Here is a 22164-nt window from a genome sequence, read left to right on the forward strand (position 1 = left end):
GCCGCTGGAGTTGCAGTCGATCCAAAGAAAGTAAGTACAGTTATCAACTGGCAGCCGCCCAAGACCGTGACACAAGTTCGTAGTTTCCTAGGTATGGCAGGATATTATAGAAGGTTCATAGAAGGTTTCTCCAAAGTTGCTCGTCCTTTGACACAGTTGTTGAAAAAAGAGAAGAAGTTTATGTGGACATCAGAGTGCCAGCGTAGTTTTGAAGCCTTGAAGAAGAGTTTGACATCAGCACCAGTGTTGGTTTTGCCAGATATCCACAAGGGGTTTGATATCTATTGTGACGCCTCTCGTACAGGACTTGGATGTGTTCTGATGCAAGAAGGCAAGGTTGTTGCTTATGCTTCGAGACAACTACGTCCACATGAGGAGAATTATCCAACTCATGATTTGGAGCTTGCCGTAGTAGTACACGCATTGAAAATATGGAGACATTACCTGATAGGCAATCGATGCGAGGTCTACACTGATCACAAGAGTCTGAAATATATTTTCACTCAACATGATTTGAACTTGAGACAAAGAAGATGGTTAGAGGTGACCAAGGATTATGACATGGGGATCCACTACCATCCAGGCAAGGCTAACGTTGTCGCCGACGCCTTGAGCAGGAAAGCATACTGCAACAATGTGGAGATCAAGGAGAGCCAGTTGTCACTCTACCGGGAGTTTGAAAGGCTGAATTTAGAGATAGTACCTAAAGGGTTTGTGGCTAATCTTGAAGTCAAACCCACATTGGAAGATCAAATCAAAGAAGCTCAAAAAGATGATGCCAATGTCAAAGAAATCAAGCTCAACATGAAGAAAGGAAAAGCCATAGGATTCACTGAGGATGAGAATGGTGTTATATGGTTACATGAGAAGTTGGTTGTACCAGATCAACCAGAACTCAAGAAGCTCATATTGTCAGAGGCACATGAATCTCGTTATTCTATTCATCCGGGAAGTACAAAGAAGTACCAGGATCTCAGGAACAGACTATGGTGGCCTAGTATGAGGCGTGAGATCGCAGAATATGTGGCACTTTGTGATGTTTGCCAGTGAGTCAAGGCAGAGCACCAACGACTTGCCGGACTTCTACAACCATTGAAGGTACCAGAATGGAAGTGGGATGAGATTAGTATGGATTTCATCACCGGTTTGCCCAAGACTCAGTTAGGGTATGATTCCATTTGGGTTATAGTTGATCATCTCACCAAGGTAGCTCACTTTATTCCAGTCAAGATAACTTATTTAGGTGACAAGCTTGCCGAACTTTATGTGAACCGGATAGTATGTTTGCATGGAGTACCACGGAAGATAGTCTCAGATCGAGGAACTCAGTTTACCTCACGTTTCTAGCAGGCTCTTCATGAGGCAATGGGAACTCGTCTTAATTTCAGTATAGCATATCATCCACAGACGGATGGTCAGACCAAAAGAGTTAATCAAATTTTGGAGGATATGCTTCGAGCTTGTGCTTTAGCTTATACTTCTAATTGGGACAAGAATTTACCCTATGCCGAGTTCTCCTACAACAATAGTTACCAAGCAAGTTTGCAGATGTCGCCGTTCGAAGCTTTGTATGGAAGACCTTGTAGAACACCGTTGAATTGGAATGAGACTGGTGAAAGATGGTTTTTGGACCAGATGTAATTCGTGAAGCCGAAGAAAGAGTTGCTCTAATCAGGGATAGATTAAAGGTAGCTCAATCTCGTCAGAAGAGTTATGCAGATAATCGCCGAAGGGATTTAACTTTTGAGAAGGAAGATTATGTGTATTTAAAGGTAACCCCAATGAGAGGAACCAAGAGGTTTCAGGTGAAAGGAAAGCTAGCCCCCAGATATGTTGGTCCATTCCGGATCATTGCTCGTCGAGGAGAAGTCGCATATCAGTTGGAGTTGCCGCCTTCAATGTCCGGTGTTCATGATGTGTTCCACGTATCTCAATTGAAGAAATGTCTTCGTGTGCCAGAAGAGGAAACACCGCTGCAGTCAGTGGAGTTGCAACCAGACTTGACCTATCGAGAGGTTCCAATCAAAATTCTTGAGACAGCAGAGCGGACTACAAGGAGTAAGACCATTCGTTTATGCAAAGTTCATTGGAGTCATCACACCGAAGCTGAAGCCACATGGGAGCGTGAGGATGATCTGAAGGCAGAGTTCCCAGAGTTGTTTCCAAGCCAGTCCGAATCTCGGGGTCGAGATTCTGTTTAAGGGGGGAAGGTTTGTCACGTCCTGATTCACATTTGCGAAAATTCACATTTGGTTTATTCGTCTAAAATAGCTTAATGAAAAATTCGTTAAATCAAAAGGCTTTAAAGTGATTAATTAGTTAATTTCGTTGTTCGTTTTGTGATTCTTAATTGGAGTTAGTTGGATTTAATTTGTATTTCGGAAGTGGAGCTCAATCCCTAATTCAAATTCCATCCAAATCCAATATTCCTTTTCAAATCCTAAATCCTTCCCAAAAATTCCAAATACTTTAAATTTGGAATTTTCCAGAGAAGTCCCTGTCTTTTTCCCTTTTTCCTTCCTCTCTTTTTCTCTATTCTACCCTTTTGCAGTTTAGCCCTTATTCTTCTTTCTTTTTTCTTTTTCCCCCACCTTCTACCTCCAGCTCTCTCTCTCCTTCTTGAGCTGCAGGCCCGGGGAGGCCAAGCCCCGAGCTCACGTGCCGCCTCGGCCCGGCCTCCTCCTCCTCTCTACATCGCCGGCCCAAGCCGCCGCCAACCGAGCCCGCGCCGGCCGCGCCACAAGCCCAATCTGGCGCCGCCAAATCCCGCAAGCCGCGCCGCCAAATTCGGAGCCGTTGCCTTTCCAAAGTTTGCGCCGTGCGCCCTAACCCTAGCTACTCCCTCCTCTATAAATAGCGCTGGCCACCGCCCCTTTTTCCCCCTTTTTCCAAAGCCGCCGCCATCTCCACCGTGAGCAGCTGCCGCCGCCGTTGCTCCGTGCCGCCGCCGGGAGCCACGCCGTCGTCGTCACCATCTCCTTCCCGTGCCGCCGCCGCTGGTAAAGCCCCGAGGCTGAGCCCTCTCTCCCTTTCGCGCCGCCGTTTCTCTCTCCACCTCAACTCCGGCGTCCGCCTCTCGTCGCCGTGCGCCATCTCCACGCCGTCCCGGAGCTCGGTGCTGCGCCACCGCGTTGGCCTCGACCTCCTCTGCCTCCGCCGCTGTTTGCCGCAGCCGCCGTGCGCCGTCGCCGACGAACGCCGCCGCGCTGGAGCCGCCATGGCGCCATGGCCAGAGCACGCCCAGGCCTGTGGTGGAGCAGCTGCTCCTTGTCCTCTTCCCTGTGACACTGACGTGTGGGACCTGCCATCCAAAAACTCAAAATAATCACAGCCGTCCAAATCCCTAGATCAAATCCCAACCGTTGGATCTACATAATCCCTAACATATGCCACCTTAGCCCTAGATCCATCCATGTCAGTGCCACCTCATCGCCTTGTGTCGACACGTGTCGTTCCACGTCATCGAGTCCACATACACCGAGTCCACCCATACACTCTATGTCACTGACAATGGGCCCACATATATTCTCCTATCCAAAATTAATTCAATTTCAGAAATTAAATATCCAGAGAATATTCTCGGAATATTCCTTTTTCTTTTACCTTCGGATTTTCCCTGAATTCAAACTTCCGGAGGCCATAACTTTTCCGTTTGAACTCCGATTCGATCCATTCTTCTTCCTAAATTCTTCTAAAATCGAGCTTTACCTCCTGGTCTAATTGGTTATTTCATTTGATGTTATTTAGTTAGTTTTTCTTTGTGTTTATTTGTTTTTCGTTTGCAATCGTGTAGACGTTGGAGCTGAAGAGCATTTCGCTTCAGAAGACGCTGTGCAAGGACAGTACTGGGATCAAGGCAAGTGCACTCTTTGAACATATTGAACCCATTTGTGAAATATTTTGTGTTGAATACATGCATTGTTTTGTTTATAAACTATCGATGGGTAGCGTGACCTAATTGTTATTATTATCCTACCTTTGGTAATTATTGATTGCCCATGATACCTTGTCACCCTAGTCTTTGTGAGTTGAACATTGGGCTCAACTCAAGGTAGAGTAGTTATGCTTAGCCGCTCAAGGTTGTTCTACAAGAAAAATATAATTTTGATTAATCATATACTTATAATCACTTTTATATGAACTGTGTGGCTATGTGCTATCTTTTCGGTAGCATGTGTTGCACCGTGTAAAACAACGGGCGGATAAAACATTTTTGACCAGGGTGATGGGTGGTTCTGTGTGAACCTGGTTAGGTGGTAATGTATCTGTGTGATTGTTGCCGGGTATGGTCTCTGTGTGAGCCTACTGTTGAGCTGTGTGCTATTGTAGTTTGGCAAGTTGCCTTGGTCAATTAAGGACTTCACTTCATAAGTCATGGATCTGAGCCTAACGTGCAACCACATGTTCTCATGGGAAGAACCTGGCCTAGTAGGATTCTGAGTCTTGGCACTGTCGGGCCCAGGTGGCTAGATGATAGGAGTTTAGGTTCGCCATGGGGACTTTCTTGTCTGTGTGAGGGAAAGGTGTCTCATGGGGGAAGGCAGTGTTGGGACGGAGTTTCTAAAAAGCCTTGTTACAGACTCCTTGGCCGCACACAACCTGAAGTGTGACACTTGCGCATAGGCATTAAAAGGACGATGTATCTTGTGGGTCAAGCTGTACAACCTAGTGTTAATTAATCTATTCGAATAGCCGCATCCGCGGTCATGGACATGCTCGGTGATATCTCATGAGGGGTAGTTTGTGAAAACTGGAAATGAACTGTGTGCAGGTTAATGAATATAGCTATGTGGTCCTGTGTGGACGAATCCTGCGTGGATGGATAGTTGGTAATACCCATTATTTATAACTATTGTTTTAAACCTATTTATAAATTGATTATAACTGCAAATTGCTATGTTATGCAAAATAGCCATTGCCTTTGTTGTTAGCTTTGCATATGCATATTTCTGTGTGCTTGCTGAGTATTCCATGTACTCACCTTGCAATTCCCCCAATTCCAGAAGAAAGGTTCCCGCTGTTTCCTGAGGAGTTTGTTGCTGAAGATGAGGAATAGGTCGTGAGTCCCAGTTGACTGCCTTGGCAAGTTGAATGGAGCTACTACACATTTATCATATTTCTGCTGCTACTTTAATATTGTCCTTAGGCCCTTTGTGGCAGAATAATTGTAAACTTTAGCCATAAGGCTTAACACAGTCATTATTATTGTTAAATATTAGGATTCCTTCGTGATGTTGGCTGTGATATTATCTTTGAGTCTGTGTGTGCTAGCTTGATCCTGGACTAGCACTTATACACAGGAGGTCCTATTTTGGGTCCTCACAGTTTTCGATAGGTTTATTTTTAGCAGATTTATTTATTAGTTAACTGCAAAAGAATGAGCTAGCTAGGAAGAGAAGAAGAGAAAGAAGGGTAGTTTGGTAATTCGTCCGAGGGATAGATGTATGTTTTATATATGCAGATTTTTGGTTAGGTTTAATTATCTTGTTCAAAATATTTGAACTAACTAAAGTTGTATTATTTTTTCCGCAATTAATTAATTAATACATAGATGGCGGACAGGGCATGGGTGAATAAAGAGAGATATCGTGCATCATACATTGAAGGAATCGACATATTCATGAAAGCAGCTAAGAAGAATGTTGCATCTAAGAAGACCAAATATATTAGATGTCCATGCGTGCACTGCAAAAATCAGAAAAGTTGGAACGATCCATCTGTAATCGAGCAACACTTGGTGACACATGGATTTGTTGAGGGATACACAAACTGGTCACATCATGGAGAGATCCCAAGCAAGCAAGTTCCGAACCAGGCTACAGTACACGACGAAGTTTTGAGCTGGGACGAGGATGTCATTGTAGTAGCTAAAGAAGAAGAAGAAGAAGAAGAAGAACAAGTGCATGCAGTAGAACCCGTTGATGATGATGATGTTGTTGGTGGCAATGGTCAGCACAGTACAGTTGATGATGCCGATGATGGTAATGTCAGCGTAGATGATGGTAATTTTGCAGATTTGGAAGAGATGTTGCGTCATGCTGAACCTGAGGTTGTTGCTGGGTCCGCTCGTGGGTTGGATAACTTTGATGCATTGAAAAAGGCAGCGAATGATCTTTTGTACGATGACGCAAAGGGCTGTGAGAAGGATTTCACATTGTTGTGGACTGTAACACCCTGAAAATTCGACCGACAAAAATCTAAACTCTAAAAATACGGATTTTCAAAAACTTTAAAAATTAATTGCATCATGCCGATCCTATTCGCTTATTTTATTTGGATTTGATCTCGAAGTTTATTAACCGTGAGTAAAGAATAGTTAATTAGGAATAAACCATAAAAACAAGTTGGTAAAATAAATATAAACTAAAATAAAGATTAGGTGTGGATAGGAATAAATAAAACATTATCGCGACCATATTTGGATCAATTAAAATACGATGGAATAAGAGTTAACCCTAATTACAAATTCAAATAGATTAAATAAAAATAAAATATGAGTAATATTAATCTACGGTGAATTCATTAGTTGAGATAACACAAATATTGAGTAAAATGCATATATGCAAAAATTAGGAATTGTTGAATCAAATTTATATGGAAAATACACTAAAATCGGGATAAATAGGAAAAATGACTGTTCATTGCCTCATAGGTGTTCGATTTCGGTCCCTAGCCCTAGACCCTTCTCTGCCACGCGCCCGGCCATGCCCCGAGCCCCGCGCCGCCGCTGCCGCGCCGTTGCTGTCACCGTCCCGTCGCCTGCCGCCGCGCCGACGTCGCCATCGCCGCCTGTCGCCGTCGCCATCGCTGCCGCGCCGCCCTAGCCGACCTTGCACCCCGCGCCGCGCGCCGCCCCATCGCCCCGCGATGCACCCCGTGCCGTGCTGCCTCGCGCCCCGAGCCGCCCGCCCGTCCCATCGCCGCTCGCCCGTCGTCTCGCCCCGTCGCCGCCGCGCCGCGCTACCGTCGCGTCACCGCCCGTCGCGTCCCGCCCCGAGCCGCGCGCCGCCGCTGTCGCCGCCGCCGTCGACGTCCCGTAGCCGTGCGTCCCGTCGCCGCCTCGCGCCCCGCGCCGCCGCGCCGCCGTCGCGTCGCCCCTTCCCTTCTCTTTCTTTCCCCTCCTCTCCCCTATAAAAACTCCACCCTCTCCCCATTTTCCCCACTCCATCTCCCCCTTCCCCTCCCTTTTCCCCTTCTCCACACGCCGCTGTCGTCGCGCCGCCGCGCCGCCGTTGTCGTGCCGCCGCGCCGCCACCTTCGCAGCCGCCGCGCCGTCGCCCCGGAGCAGCCGCGCCGTGCGTCGCCGCCTTGCGCCGCCGTCGCCGTCGTGCCGCCCTCGCGCCGCCGCACCGTCGCCTTCGTGCCGCCGCGCCGTGTGTCGTCGTCGCGCCGTCGTCGCCGCTACCGCCGTCGGTAAGCCGCCGCCTCCTCCCCTTGCCCGGTCGCCGTCGCCGCCCCGGGTAGCAGGGAGCCGAGGAAGAGAGAGAGAAGCCGGGAGGGAGGAGAGAAAGAAAAGAAAAGGAAAAGGGGGAAGAGAGAAAAAGAGAAAAAAAAAGAAAGAAAAAAAAAAGAAAAGGAAATAAATAGGAAATTAGAGGGAGATTAGGGAAGTTTAGAAAATTTAAAATAATTAGAATTTAATTATAGATTAATTATAGTCGTAGAATTGCAAAATTTAATATAAATTATGGATTATTCTTGGCAATTTCTATAAGAAATCAATTCACGGTAATAATTTAGATGTAGATAATAACTAAACAAATAGATGAATTCTTATAGATTATTATAGATTATTTTTGGGTAATCCCTATAAGTAATCGATTCACGGTAGAAATTCGGATTTAACTACTAGGGATTTTACCCGTGTATTATATTTAATCATTTAGTCATAGGCTAAATTAAATCATATAATATTTCTAGGATTCCGTCCGATATTTAGCTCGCGATAGAAATTTCTAACCTATTATATGGATATAATGCTCGGTTAGATTAAATTAAAAACTTATGACAACAAAATATTTATACCCGCAAAATAGTTTAGGATATAAAAATTGAAATTGGGTTTGCCTTAGTTCGCGAATAGTAAAGTTAATATAAAAGAATTGACTTACGCGTTCGACTCCCACTTGGATTTATTTGGATTTTACTTGAATTCTAACCGAATTCAAAATCGATTCTTCGCACGTACTTGTAGAGCCCGAGGGAGTTGCGGATCCAAGCGAGGACCAAGACCCGCAAGACCTTGAGCAAGGCAAGTCATCACTATTCTTTGAACACGTTGATCCCAATTGCGAAACTGTTTTGTTTACAAATAAAATTGCATGCAATGATGAACATCCCACTTGTGATTATGCCATGCCTTGATTATTGTTTGCCCTTATTCCTTCGTAACCATGTTTACGTATGAGTCCCTAGTCAATTATGACAATTGCTTAGAAATGCTATTCTAGAATTATGCATACTCATATTTATCAAATGCTATATGCTTGGGCAATTACCTTTGGGAAGGTAATTGAGATGCGGCATGTGGAGACAGGAGCGCCACATTGCCATGATATTGATGACATGATTTGTGAAAGAAAAAAAAAATAAAACTAAACAACTATTTTCGACTGGGGCGGACGGAGGATTTGGGTGGTATCTGGAAAAGGCTAGTACCGTCCCCGGTCAATTAAGGACCGAGCCATGAAGTTAAGCATGAAACGACCCCCGTACAACCGTACTTCTCGAATGGGTATAGACCTAGCGGATTAGATAGCCGAGCGGAGGCAGTATCCCTGCATAGATGGTTCACCCCTGAGTGAGGCAGGTGCGCTACGATGGGACAGCCGTTGAGGTAGGGCCGAGAGGCGTGCCCTACATCGGTGTCGCCATTGGTAGGACTGCCAAGAGTGTGTGTGAGAGAGAACTTAATTTGAACTATAATTTAATATGTGTGTGAGACTTCTCTTTCCCGGGAGCGCCAGAACTCCTCTCACTGCTAGAAACATGGACACCTAGAGTGCATGAGGATTTAAGTTCATGGAGCGGGTACTGCCAATGCGAGGTTATCGAAAAGCTTTGCCGTGACGCGTCTCATGTGTTGGGACGAGGCTCATGTGTTGGGCAGTTGCGGAGTGCGGGTAAAGTGTACATCCACTGCAGTGTGAGTAAACCAAATCTATTCGAATAGCCGTGCTCGCGGTTATTGAGCACCGGGACATGTATTACACTTGGCTAGACTCTAAATTCTTAACTTGTGTGGGATGAGATATTGCATGATGATTTTTATGCTGATGGAGCCACTTCCTGAGAGGTGGGAATGTGGACGTCCTCAGAAAACCATAACGACTCGATGGCGGGAAGCTATCCTTGGGATCACAATGGATGGTGGACAGAACCGTCATTGTTTAATATGAACACTGGTACTAAAATTTGATTAGTCTGTGCTAGGTCTTAGGCTTGCGAAAAGAATTACAAAACTGGCTTTGCGCAAAGGAACCATAGCTATCCTTTGAATACCCCTATCATGTGCATTTCTTGCTGTGGTGGCTTGCTGAGTACGGTTGGTACTCACCCTTGCAAATATAAAATTAATCAGAAGCGGGAGATGAAGCTTCGGAGGATCCCTATGCCTACTACCAGGAGGGAGAAGAAGACGATGGCGCTCAGTAGGTCTTAGTTACGGTCGTTGCCTGTGGCAATGGCATGCCGCTGCCTGAATTCCGCTGCCTCATCTATTTCTGCTTTTGGATGTATTCCGGACCGCTCGGTTCGATGATTTAAGAGAATGCCTGCGGGCTTATGATGTAATAATTAGCACTAGACTCTCGTGTATGTGCTTTTGGTATTTCAGCTATGAACTCGTGTGTACCAGACTACTTGATCCAGGGAAATGGTACTGTTTACACGAATGATTCCTGTTATAAAAACGGGGGTCCAGATGGACAGTGCTTGAGCTTATGAGATTGAAGGCCAGAAATGGTTGGTCCAATAGTAGTTTTAACGACTTGTTGGTTCTGTTGAAAAAACTTTTTCCGCAACCCAACTCCCTGCCAACAAGCACCTATGAAGCGAAGAAGCTTATATGCCCTTTGTCACTGGGTGTGCGAAAGATACACGCGTGTGTTAACCACTGTATCCTATTCCGTAAAGAGTACGAGGATTTGGACAGATGTCGAACATGCAAGAGTAGTCGATACAAAACAAGCCGTAGCCAGTCCGAGAGTCTGGATGTTGCCCTTGACGATGTAGAAGAGTCCGATCCATGCAAAGACAGTAACAAAAAGAAGATTCCCCAGCTTGTCATGTGGTACCTTCCGGTGAAAGATCATTTGAAGCGTTTGTTCTCAAACCCGAGGGATGCCGAATTGATGCGCTGGCATCATGAAAAGCGAAAAAAGGATGGGATGATTCGACATCCTGCAGATGCAAGACAGTGGAAGGAATTTGACAGAGAGTATCATAAGTTTGCAGAGGACCCAAGAAACGTAAGGTTTGCATTGAGCACCAATGGAATGAATCCATTCGGTGACTTGAGCAGCTCACACAGCACGTGGCCAGTACTCCTAACCATGTACAACCTCCCAACGTGGCTGTGTTAAAAAAGGAAGTATATCTTGTTGACCATCCTTGTACAAGGACCACGACAACCTAGCAATGACATGGATGTGTTTCTGGAGCCTTTGCTGGAGGATATGCGCGATTTGTGGGAACACGGGATCCGAGTTTGGGACGAATTCCTGCGGGAGTACTTCACGCTACATGCAATTATCTTTGTCACCGTCAACGACTTGACCGCACTGTTTTCCCTATTGGGACAGATCAAGGGAAAGACGGGTTGCGTTATTTGTGTAGATGGTACTGTGTACAGGTATCTGAAGGGATCGAAGAAGCTAGTATACATGCGACACCGGCGTTTCTTAAGAAAGAATCACTCGTACCGCTCCCAAGCAAAATATTTCGACAGTACTGTTGAGAAAGGTGTGGCACCAGAACCATGGAAGGGTGATAAAGTGTTTAGAATGACCAAAAACCTGAAGGTTGGTTTTGGGAAGGTAAAAAAGAAGGAAACAAATAAGCGGAAGAGAAATGATGCCGAAGTACCAGCAAGCCCTAGCGTTCCATTCAAGAAGCACTCCATTTTCTTTAAGTACCTTCCGTACTGGAAAGATTTAGACATACGCCATTCTATCGATGTCATGCACCTAGAGAAAAATGTCTTCGATAACACCATTGGGACTATACTGGATATACTAACTAAGACCAAGGATGGACTGAAATCACGTAAGTACCTCGTGGATATGCAAATAAGGAAAGAGCTTCATCCTGTGGATAAAGGTAATAATGGAAAAGTGTACCTACCGCCTGCATACTACACCTTGACAAGAGAGGAGAAAATGGCATTGTGCAAATCCCTACATCGGGTGAGAGTGCCTACTGGCTTCTCCTCAAACATTAAACGACTAGTGTCGATGAAAGATCTGTCACTTTCAGGCTACAATTCCCATGACTGTCATGTAATGCTCACAGTATTCCTCGCCATTGCAATTAGAGCAGTCGAACCAGTTCACGTAAAGCTGGTCATCACAAAGCTCTGTTATTTCTTCAATTCCATATCTCAGAAACTAATTGATCCTGAAGAGTTAGGTCCTCTCCGAACTTTCGCTATACAGACAGTGTGCGAGCTTGAGATGTGTTTCCCTCCATCATTTTTCGATATGATGGTTCATATCGTGCCTCATAGTTCATATCATGCCTCATAGTTCGATATTTTTCTTCAACACCTCATAGTTCATATCGTGCCTCAGATAATTGCACTTGGGCCCCTATACCTGCATCATATGTAGCCTTTCGAACGATACATGTCCATTCTAAAAGGCTGCGTATGGAACCGCGCCCACCCAGAGGGATCCATGATAGAGGGATACACAACCGAGGAGGTCGTTGAGTGTTGCATTGATTACCTAAAGGATGGAAAAGCAATTGGTTTACCGGTACCTCGACATGAAGGTAGATTATCTGGGAAAGGAACAAAAGGGAAGAAAAGAATCCACGACAATGACTACAAAAAAGTGAAAGATGCTCATTTCACTGTGCTGCAGCAACTCGCAATAGTGGAGCCGTACATAGAGCAACACCTGCATGAATTACAAGCAACAAATGTGGGTCGATCTAATAGATGGATCATGAAGAAACACAAGCATCACTTTACTGAATGGTTCAAGAACCTCGATCTACCAGATGGCCATACCATAGAAGAAAGAACAATTAAAATGCTAGCTGACGGGCCATCAAGTGTGTATACCTCGTGGCAAGCATACGATCTGAATGGATACACGTTTTAAACAAAAGCGAAAGACAAAAGGAGTGCATGCCAAAACAGTGGCGTTCGAGTAGAAGCAATCGACACAACTGGGCAAAAGAGCACATACTACGGATTCATAGAAGAAATCTGCGAACTAGACTACGGGCCAAATATGCAGATTCCAATGTTTCTATGCCAATGGGTGAAACACCCAGCCAGCGTGTCTGTAGACAACTTTGGGCCGACAATAGTTGACTTTGACAACGTAGGCCACAAGGATGACCCATGGGTGCTTGCCGATCGGGTCGCTCAAGTTTTCTATGTGACAGATCCATCTCATTTGAAGAAAGACATAGTTATTTCGGGAAAACAAAGGATTTTGGGAGTTGATGATGTCGAAGATGTCGAGGCATACAATCAATATGAGAACATGATACTATTCACAGATTTTCGAAACAAGATATTACGCGTCGAAGAATCAATTGGTGAATCGCCAAAGCCATACATGAGAAATGAAGGTGTAGGGAAAAGTGTTAGATGCTAATTCATTATACATGTATCATGTTGGACGTCTCGATGAATTTTAATGTACTATAATGCGTGACAATGATGGATGAGATGAATTTTTGTATATGGAATATGGTGACATGATAATTGTTGGATCAAGAAATTGTTTGGTATAAATTTATTTGTATGCATGCATTAAAAAAATATCAGGCGCAAACATTAAAAAATCATATTTTATTTTTTTGATAAATTAATCATATTTGTGTAAAAATAAATAAAATTATTTTTTCAGTTGAGAATGACATGTGGGGCCAAAGGGTTTTCGCTGGCGGCCGGCTTTGCCCACCGCTAGCGAAAACTGTTTTCGCTAGCGGCCCACATAAGCTTGCCGCCAGCGAAAACCCTTTTCGCTAGCGGCCCACGGAATCCTCCGCCAGCGAAAATGTTTTCGCTAGCGGTCGGCGCGTTCCTCCGCTAGCGAAGATGTCTTCGCCTATAAGTAGCTAGCGCGCGGCTGAAAATTTCCTAAGTCCCGGAGGCGCGCGAACCCTAAAATTTGTGCCACCAGGCTGCCAAAATTTCGAGCGCCGCTTCCAGCGATAACCGCAGCGCCCGCCACTGCCGCCGCCTCCTCCATTTGCGCCATCCTCCATTCGGACACAGCTCCTCCATTCGCGCCTCCACCGCCGCCGCCGGCTCCTCCTCTTCTCGGCCCGCCGCCGCCGCCGCTAGATCCATTAACGCCTCCTCTCCACCGCCGCCGTTAGATCCAGCTCCTCTCCGACCGACGGCCGCCGCATCCTCCTCCTCTCCGCCGCCTCCTCCTCGATCGGCCCGCCGTCTCCACCACCGCCGCTGCCAAATCGAGCTCCACCTCTCCCCCGGCTCCTCCTTCCTCCACCTCGGGAGTTGTCGCCGCCACCGGGACTCGTCCGCCGGCTCCTCTTCTCCGCCGCCACCGCCGCCTCCTCCTCCCACCGCCGCCGCCAAGAACACCGCCGGGACCTCCTCTTGCTCCGCCGGTTCCTCGTCGTCGACGCCGCCTCCACCTCGGGAGTCATCGCCGCCACTGCCAAGACCGCCATCGGGACCACCTCTTCCTCCACCGGTTCCTCGTCGTCGATGCCGCCTCCACCTCGGGAGTCATCGCCGCCGCCGGGTCCTCGTCGTCGACGCCGCCGCCACCGGGACTCGTCGTCGACGCCGGGACCAGTTCCGCCGCCTCTTCCTCCTCCGCGCCGCCGCCGTCACCGCCGCGCCGGGACTCCACGGTGAGCCGTGCCGAGAAGCCGAGGTACACCCCCTCCTCTGCTCCTCCTCCCCATTCTGTAAAATTGAAATGATGAATTGATGCATGATGAATGTGATGTGAGATGAATTGATGCATGATGAATGTGATGAAAATTGATGGATGATGAATGTGATGTGAGATGAATTGATGGCTGAATTGGGATGAATTTTTGATGAATGTTAATTGGTGGTGAAAATTTGGGTGGATGTAGTTTTTTTTGTGTTGATAGAGGCATGTATGAGTTTGTGCAGCCTCTGAATTTTTTGTGCACCAACTAAAATAGATGTGCAGCCACTGAATTTTATCGATGATAGAGGCATGTATGAGTACTGTCCTTTGTTTTCTTGTTGCAAATGTGATTTAAATTGTACAATCAAAATTGATCTTGTGCTCAACATATTAAGAAAAGGAATTGTTTTGCTGCTGCACTTTTTTTCCAAAATGAAATGCACTTTCTTTGATCTGAATATGATGCATTGAGATGACTGTTGGGTGAATATTTAGATGCACAAATTTGTTAGTTTGACTGAAATTGAGTAATTTGTTAGTTTGATACTATGGCGATCAAAATGTGTTGTTTGAAATTTAGTTCAAATGGAATAATTGATAGATTGGCCGCAGATTTAATGTAGTTCCTAGGTTATCAAACTATCACAGAATACAATATGCATGGGGAATTTTGGTGGATTGGTCAGTGTAGTCCATGGACGGAACCGACCTAGACACCAAAATTCTCCATGCATTTTGTATTCTGTCATTCTTTGATAATTAAGGAACTTAATTAGGTTTAAGGTTTGAAATTTAGTTCAAATGGAAGAATTGATAGATTGGCCGCAGATTTAATGTAGTTCCGAGGTTATCAAACCATCACAGAATACAAAAATGCATGGGGAATTTTGGTGAATTGGTCAGTGTAGTCCATGGACGGAACCGACCTAGACACCAAAATTCTCCATGCATTTTGTATTATGTCATTCTTTGATAATTAAGGAACTTAATTAGGTTTAGGGTTTGAAATTTAGTTCAAATGGAAGAATTGATAGATTGGCCGCAGATTTAATGTAGTTCTTAGGTTATCAAACCATCACAGAATATAAAATGCATGGGGAATTATGGTGGATTGGTCAGTGTAGTCCATGGACGGAACCGACCTAGACACCATAATTCTCCATGCATTTTGTATTCTGTCATTCTTTGATAATTAAGGAACTTAATTAGGTAGTTTGAAATGGTCAGGGTTGGTAGATTGTAATATTGATGTCGTTGCCAATCTCATTGATTGGTAACAATATTTATAGTTGTAGTACAAAATTAGTATCTAAATTTTGCCTTCTTTTTGGATTTACAATAAGAAAATGATTCCATTTCGCAACTAACATTAATTCACATTCAAGCGATATCAATGGACAAACCCATCCAAGAGCAACCCACGGGTGATAAGGGCAAGGAAACTCAGCTAGTCATGGAGGAAGATATTTGCACTCAAGTAGTCGCGGAGGAATCTTCGTCGTCTAGCTCAAGTGAACCAGGCAGTGGATCGTATCACTCGCCGAGTGACCCCCATCCTTCTCCGGCAAAGAAGAGAAAGGGCGGTAGCAATAATGAAGTTAACTCTGGCTACGTTCCCCCCGAACCGGTGGTACGTAGCATATAATATATGTTTAGTTCCAATCATATTAACTGCAAACTATGGATTTTAATTAAAGTGCAAAACAGTGCATTTAAAAGGTATTACCAGCGAGGCGAACAACACAAAAACTCAAGAGAACGCATATCCGTCCGCAATAAGTGGCCGGTAAGTACATATATATGGATGCCAAACAGTACTACTTAATTTTCATAAATGCTTGTGTGTTTCCATGTAATCACCTATTATACCTTATAATTATTTTGATGTTGAAAGTGTCACAAGTAACTGGTGGGAACAGTACTATGCAGATATTACTGTTGTGAGTTCCTAAGGGTTAATGGGAAATATTGTGCCAATTACAACGAGGTAAGTAATACACACTTGTTAAATTAGTCGCTAACTTGTATTATTGTGAATAGTTAATTTCCTTAATTCTGTCATGATCTGATGCAGCTTCCAAAATTCCCCAGGTCTGCAAGAGAGCTCAATGATTCATCCATTCAGAACATTCAGGCGGTGATGGTTTTCGTAGCAGTGAGTGAAAGTGAACTTATTCCTTCTGGTGGCGACGGGCAAAGCAGGCGGTGATTGGGCTGCCATGTCTCGTGGGCCTCCTCATATATATGTGGTCGTCGGCGTTACAAACCAACTCTGCTGGACTGCTTGCAATCACAGAGAACGACCAACACTTAATTACTCTTGGTGGTTAATAATCGAATATCTAGTAGTGAGGAAAGTTTAATCTGAACTAGCTGCACCATAAGAAAAATAGAAGGATGAGATATTGATTACCTTAGGTGAGAGCTAACAATTAATCTGCCATCTAGTGTCCGTGCCGATTCACTGTAGACACAGGGAATTTTCCAATTCAACAATAAAGTTGATCTAAGGCAAAGCACCAGTACCTACGGTGGAGCATTTGAGCAGATTTGGCATCGATCAAGGTGAGAGAGTGTGCGTTGATTTCAACCAGCAGCAAGCCAAAAGAGCGACCAGCTGGTGGCTACCAGAATTGAGCCCTCCAGTCCTAGAGTTGTGGCACAATGAACGTTTGGGTTTCTGACTTCGTGCATGCTGTTCGTGCATGCTGATCACGGCCAACTCTTGGTTCCTTGCAATTCCTCAGTGTATCTCTGGGTTAGGCCTCATTTGGCTGTTTGTGTTTCGATGTGGAACAGGCCCCAAACCCGCCCTTCCGTGGAATGCAGCCCACGCCTAGATCAATTCCCGCATCTGGCCCAAATGTGCATTTGGCTGTTCGTGTATTGCTGTGTATTGCGGCTCGATACATGCCGACCCACGGGTGAGAGAATAATCCTCACCCGAGGCTTGGAACTCTCTCGCGTGCACGCCGCAGCTCGCGACTCCTCCTGCACCGTCGCCGCTTTTTCCAAGCCGTCCACCGCCTCCTCGCCGTCCTACTGCGCTGCCGACGCCGCCGCCTTCTCCGAGCTATCCACCACGTCCTCGCCATCCTCCTGTGCCGCCGGCGCCGCTGCCTTCTCCGAGCCATCCACCGCCTCCTCGCCGGCCGCCGTCGTCTGTCGCCTCATCGCCGGCGTCGCCTGGGCAGCCTACTCGCTTGATCAAGGTTCAAAGTCCTCTCCTCCATCTCCTCCTTCATCTCATCTCATTTTCTTTGCTCATCTTCTTTCATCCACTTGTTTTGCTGCTAGGACCTTCAAGATCCGGAAAGTACAGCCATCCTGCTAGGGTTTGACGATCTGCAAGAGAAATATTGGAGACGAGGTATGTCAATGCTTGGAGATATGCAAAGTACAGCCATCCTGAAGGGAACAAATCACAGTAGGGAATCACTAGCTTCGATCTTGTATCAGTGCAAAGAGATTTTGAGCAGAAATAAACTACAGCTAGTAGTACTCCTCTACACACTGCTGAGACTGTACCACCACCACTGCATGATATACCAATGTATAGCAAGCAATACACATTACAGTATTTTACACTAACACCATTGAATGCACAAAACAGCATGCTAGCATAGTAGTATAGCACTTCTATTAAACAAAGTGAGTGTTCAGTTCATACACATGCATAATTAGCTTTAATTATTTATGAACATATATAGTGTTGAAACTAAAAACTAGAGTGCTGAAACCTTTTTTCTTTTGCTAACTGCAGTCATCTTAAATATTCAGTATTCCTTCTAGTTAGAAGGTATGAATTCGCTAATTAGGAAGAGAAAAGATGAGGAGGATGAGGAGATTATTATGTTCTGGTTGCCTGCCCTATATCTTTTAACTAGTAATGGAGGGATAGAGAAAAGAGTAAGCATACTTCAAGTTAGTACGGTGAAGAAAAACCCAGAAATATTTTTGAGGGACATGAAAAGAATTGCCTTGTTGCATTCCGCATGGAGCCTAACATATTTAGAGCAATAGCGACATATCTTCGAGAGGGCAAGAAGTAATGTGCATGAGGATGAGTTCCCGATCCCAGTATGCATTGTTGTTGTGGACAGCATGGAAGATATGTCAGATGATGAGAAGGTCCTGGCTTATGATGTCTTCAAAGATCCACAAAACTGGGCCATTTTCATGACTGCAAAAGACTCTACATGACTCAAGTGGTTAAGGAGGAAGATTACAATTGCGTAAATCTGGTATTGCTCCTTCCGTCTTGTTATTGCCTCTATGAAACTGATGAATATATTAATTAGTACTACACTTTAGTCATATTAAACAGTTGGATTTTGTTTGTTGTATCACCTAAAACTTCAATTCAGTGATGCTCAGCAAAATTATTTTTGGGGGTAAATGTTGTGCAGATTGGCAGATGATACATTTGTAGTTTTCACATTGTAGCATCACCTGAGATGCAGGTATACTATTTATGCCAAAAATGATGTTCATTATGCCTTACATATTATTCATGCTCTTTTGTTTTTTTGGGAAGTGTAAACTTTTATATACATATATTCTAAAATATTATTGTTGCTCTCTCCGGGTGAGCAGTACTGGGCTCTGAAAGTATGATTTGAATTTGCTGAATGAATGATAACGCTGATACTTGGAGTGAGCTTATCTATTCAAATTTGAATATGCATAGAGTGAATTTGTTTAAATGTATTACATCCGTTCTAAATATAAGCATTTCTACTTATTTATCAAGATATAGCTTGTAAAATGCACAATTAATTTCATCTTGCTCCAACTTTTCTTAGTCCCCTAGTGCTCTTGTCCTAGGAATTTGCAAGCTTCCTTATTAGCTCTGTTCTCTAGTTTCTCTGTGTTGCTAGCAGTCAGTTTGCCACGGCAGATATGAAGCCAATTAATCTTTTGCCTTGTACTTTGTTTCAGGTGATGCATGGAAAAAAAGATGCAATGGAAAGTAGGGAGATATGCTGTTGTTGGAGTTGTCTGTCTTTTGCTTGGATGTTTCATGTCAAAGAAATTATTCGTAGATGAAACACCTAGTAGACTTCAAATTAAACCTATGTGGTAGACTTAGCTATCAAAGTTATTTATTACTGTCATATATGCTTGGATGTGTATGTCTGGTGTGTGCTGTTTCTACCTGGAAGGTTTATGTTGAATCAATTATTCTAGTTTACCTATAAATATTTCATGGATCAGTAATATGTTCATCCATGTGCATGCATGTTAATTTCTCTATTTTCTATGTGAAATTCTACTCTTGTGTTTTTTTTAAATTTTTAAAGCAGGATTTTTAGAATTACAGATGGATATACATGCTAGATTTTCTATTCTGGTATTTTATTTCTTAGATTTTTCAGTATTTTTTATATTAACTTTTTACTTAACAAACGAGACCTAAAAGGTAAAAGGTAAACCTAACTCTGCCCAACTCTCCATGCATACCACTAGCTTAGCTAGCACTACGTACTTGCTGTGGAGTCAAACCTGGGCATCACCGGTCGAACCACCAGCCCACCCTGTGTATTGAATCATGCTGTGTATTGGGTGGGTGGTGTGGATTCACTCAATACACAGGTGGAACTATTCACACATGTATAATATACACGGGCAGCCAAACGAGACCACAATACGGGCATGGAATACATAAACGGTGGAGAAGAACACTCATCTGATTAACGGTTCACATCAGAGATACATGTCGTTCCAACAGCTAACATCATTTTGATGATGTGTAAAAACATTGAACCTGCCTTATACTAATTAATACGTCTAGTGGGTTACACTTATATAAACGATAAGTTGCTGGGTTTTTTTGTCCAATCAAGTTTTTTTTTTTTTTATGTTTGAAATTATGGTTGGTCCAAGACACATTTCCGGATCATAGGCACCAAGAGACTGTCTCATACTCAAGATATTTGAAGAAACTGCATATCGTTTTGAACATAGAAATCAGGCATCCATAACTAATCCCAACTGCTGGGTGGAGTACATGATTATTCGTAATTAATCACTTGCTCATCATGATCCTCTGCGCACCTTTGATGGTGTGCATTCTGGTATGCACAGCCCAATAGTTGGATAGCACAGCTGGTCCAGTGCACAGCAATAGAACCCACCGGGGGTTTGAACACAGTGATCAGGTTTATAATAAAGTTCTCCAAAGCTATTCTTGTTTTTCACACCGGTCGACATATCTTTTTGGATCTCATTTGTGGTTTGACCTATATCTGCAAGAAGTAGTATGTTTATCATGCCAGTGCAAATAGAATGATGAAAATGGTGCCAAATAACATAAAAAGGAACCTATTTTTTAAATTACCTCTTGTTTGTGCAGGAATGGCAGAGCACAGCAGAAGAACCAAGCAAAACAACATGACTTCTTGGTGGGTCGGCCTTAAACATTTCCCCATTGCGAAAGATGACTTACTATGCTTTACTTTTCTTGCTGTAACTAACTAGTTGAATGAGGATGAGTCTGCACTCCAAGAACCATGGTTCACATATATATAGAACAGATATGTATGGATGAATTTAATGACTATTTACTTTCATATCTTGGAGATTTTACTCAAAGAATCTGGTGGATTGTCCTGAAAATAGTTTTAATAGCACATCAAAGCATGCATTTATATCGGATCCTTGTGTGATCTGCTATTAATGCCACTACTGATCTGGGAGATTGTCCTCATTAAAATATAATTTCTATACAAACACATGCAAAAACAATTTGATTTCATGATATTTTCTCAACTACAATATTCCACTCTTTTAAGTAGAAACCCGTGGAGAAGGACCTAACGTGAATTGTACTTGTACCTCGGGTTAGTTTAGTGCTCAATTTATCAAACCTTGATTTTGTTCACTTCAATCAGGCGTAGTGCGGTTCTTTTAAACAATTTTCAATGTTTAGGCATTATCAAAGAATGTGGCAAAAAGCTTTCCGTACTCAGTTATCATAGGGAACAGCTTGCACTAAGCTATAGTGCAGGCTATGGCACCCTCAGCTCCATTGATTTAAGCACAGTAGAAGAAATGAACTTGTTAGCGGACTGATCAACACACGAATATTGATGGAAGTAGGGATTACAATATATAGCTAGCCTCTGTCTTATTTATCTTTGTAACCGATTAATAGAAACTGGGATCAGGAGATCGGCGAGGCGGTGGGTTTGGGATCGCAACAGCAACACCAATTGTGGCGTTTCGGACGCGCTACAGTGGCGCATGGCAATGGGCAGGGAAGCCCGGCAGTGCCCGAAAATACGGACGTGACTACACAGCTAGTGGTAGCTACCACTTCATCTATGAGAGATTTTGTCTACATATACTTTAAATAAAATTTTCTCTTAAACTACTCATCCGATTTACAATCCGATTACACCATTGTGTTCGTAACAATTAAATCTTTATAACAAGATCTCACATGATTATATTTTGATGAAAAATTATAAATTACTTTTATAATATATCTAAATTACTTTTAAATTTCACTAAATTACTTCTTAGACATAAAAGTAAATTTAATAAAGCCTAAAAATAATTTACATGTATTATAGAAGTAACTTATAACAAAAGGAAAGTAACTTTAATACATGCCTTTTTTTCATCGGACGTAACTACACATCTAGTGATAGCTAGTAGTACTCCATCTAGTGTCTCCTTTCAACTTGAAAAATACAATAGTATGTGACAAAATATTGTTTTTAAGATCTATTTGCATCATTGTACTCCACTCAAAATATGTGACAAAATAAGATTCGTATTGAATATATTCAAACATTTTATTAATTTAAAAGTAATTTATTACATGTTAGAAAGTAACTTCCATATTATCAGGAAGTAACTATTACATCTTATACATGGTTAATTCTTATTAGTTATTCCATCAATGTGATTTACAATCCATAAAAGGTTTTATCTTCTTTTCTCATTCTACATGAAAAACAGAAATGAAAAGAAAAAAAACAATCGGTGATTAAACAGATTTACAGAGAGTTACTTCTGAACCATGCAAAAGTTACTTCCAATTAACATTGAAGTTACTTTTAAA

At 43.4% G+C, this 22164-nt stretch overlaps 2 protein-coding genes across 2 annotated transcripts; one reads left to right on the forward strand and one right to left on the reverse strand.

The window, feature by feature from the left end:
* The first annotated feature begins 5551 nt into the window (after window positions 1–5551).
* LOC127755701 (uncharacterized) lies at window positions 5552–16302 on the forward strand. Its single transcript, XM_052281376.1, has 7 exons — window positions 5552–6166; window positions 10095–10474; window positions 10589–11319; window positions 11476–11705; window positions 11829–12103; window positions 16023–16080; window positions 16168–16302. Exons 1-7 carry the CDS (start codon window positions 5552–5554, stop codon window positions 16300–16302), a joined length of 2424 nt encoding a protein of 807 aa, XP_052137336.1.
* Window positions 16303–19955: 3653 nt separating this feature from the next.
* On the reverse strand, window positions 19956–20564 carry LOC127755939 (uncharacterized). The gene is made up of 2 exons (XM_052281548.1): window positions 20434–20564; window positions 19956–20341 (listed from the first exon to the last, which is right to left on the reverse strand). The coding sequence occupies exons 1-2, from the start codon at window positions 20522–20524 to the stop codon at window positions 20133–20135; spliced, it is 300 nt and encodes a 99-aa protein (XP_052137508.1). The 5' UTR covers window positions 20525–20564; the 3' UTR covers window positions 19956–20132.
* Window positions 20565–22164: the final 1600 nt, after the last annotated feature.

The sequence above is a fragment of the Oryza glaberrima genome, chromosome 11 (genome assembly GCF_000147395.1).
Source record: "Oryza glaberrima chromosome 11, OglaRS2, whole genome shotgun sequence".
In the NCBI taxonomy this organism is placed as follows: Eukaryota; Viridiplantae; Streptophyta; class Magnoliopsida; order Poales; family Poaceae; genus Oryza; species Oryza glaberrima.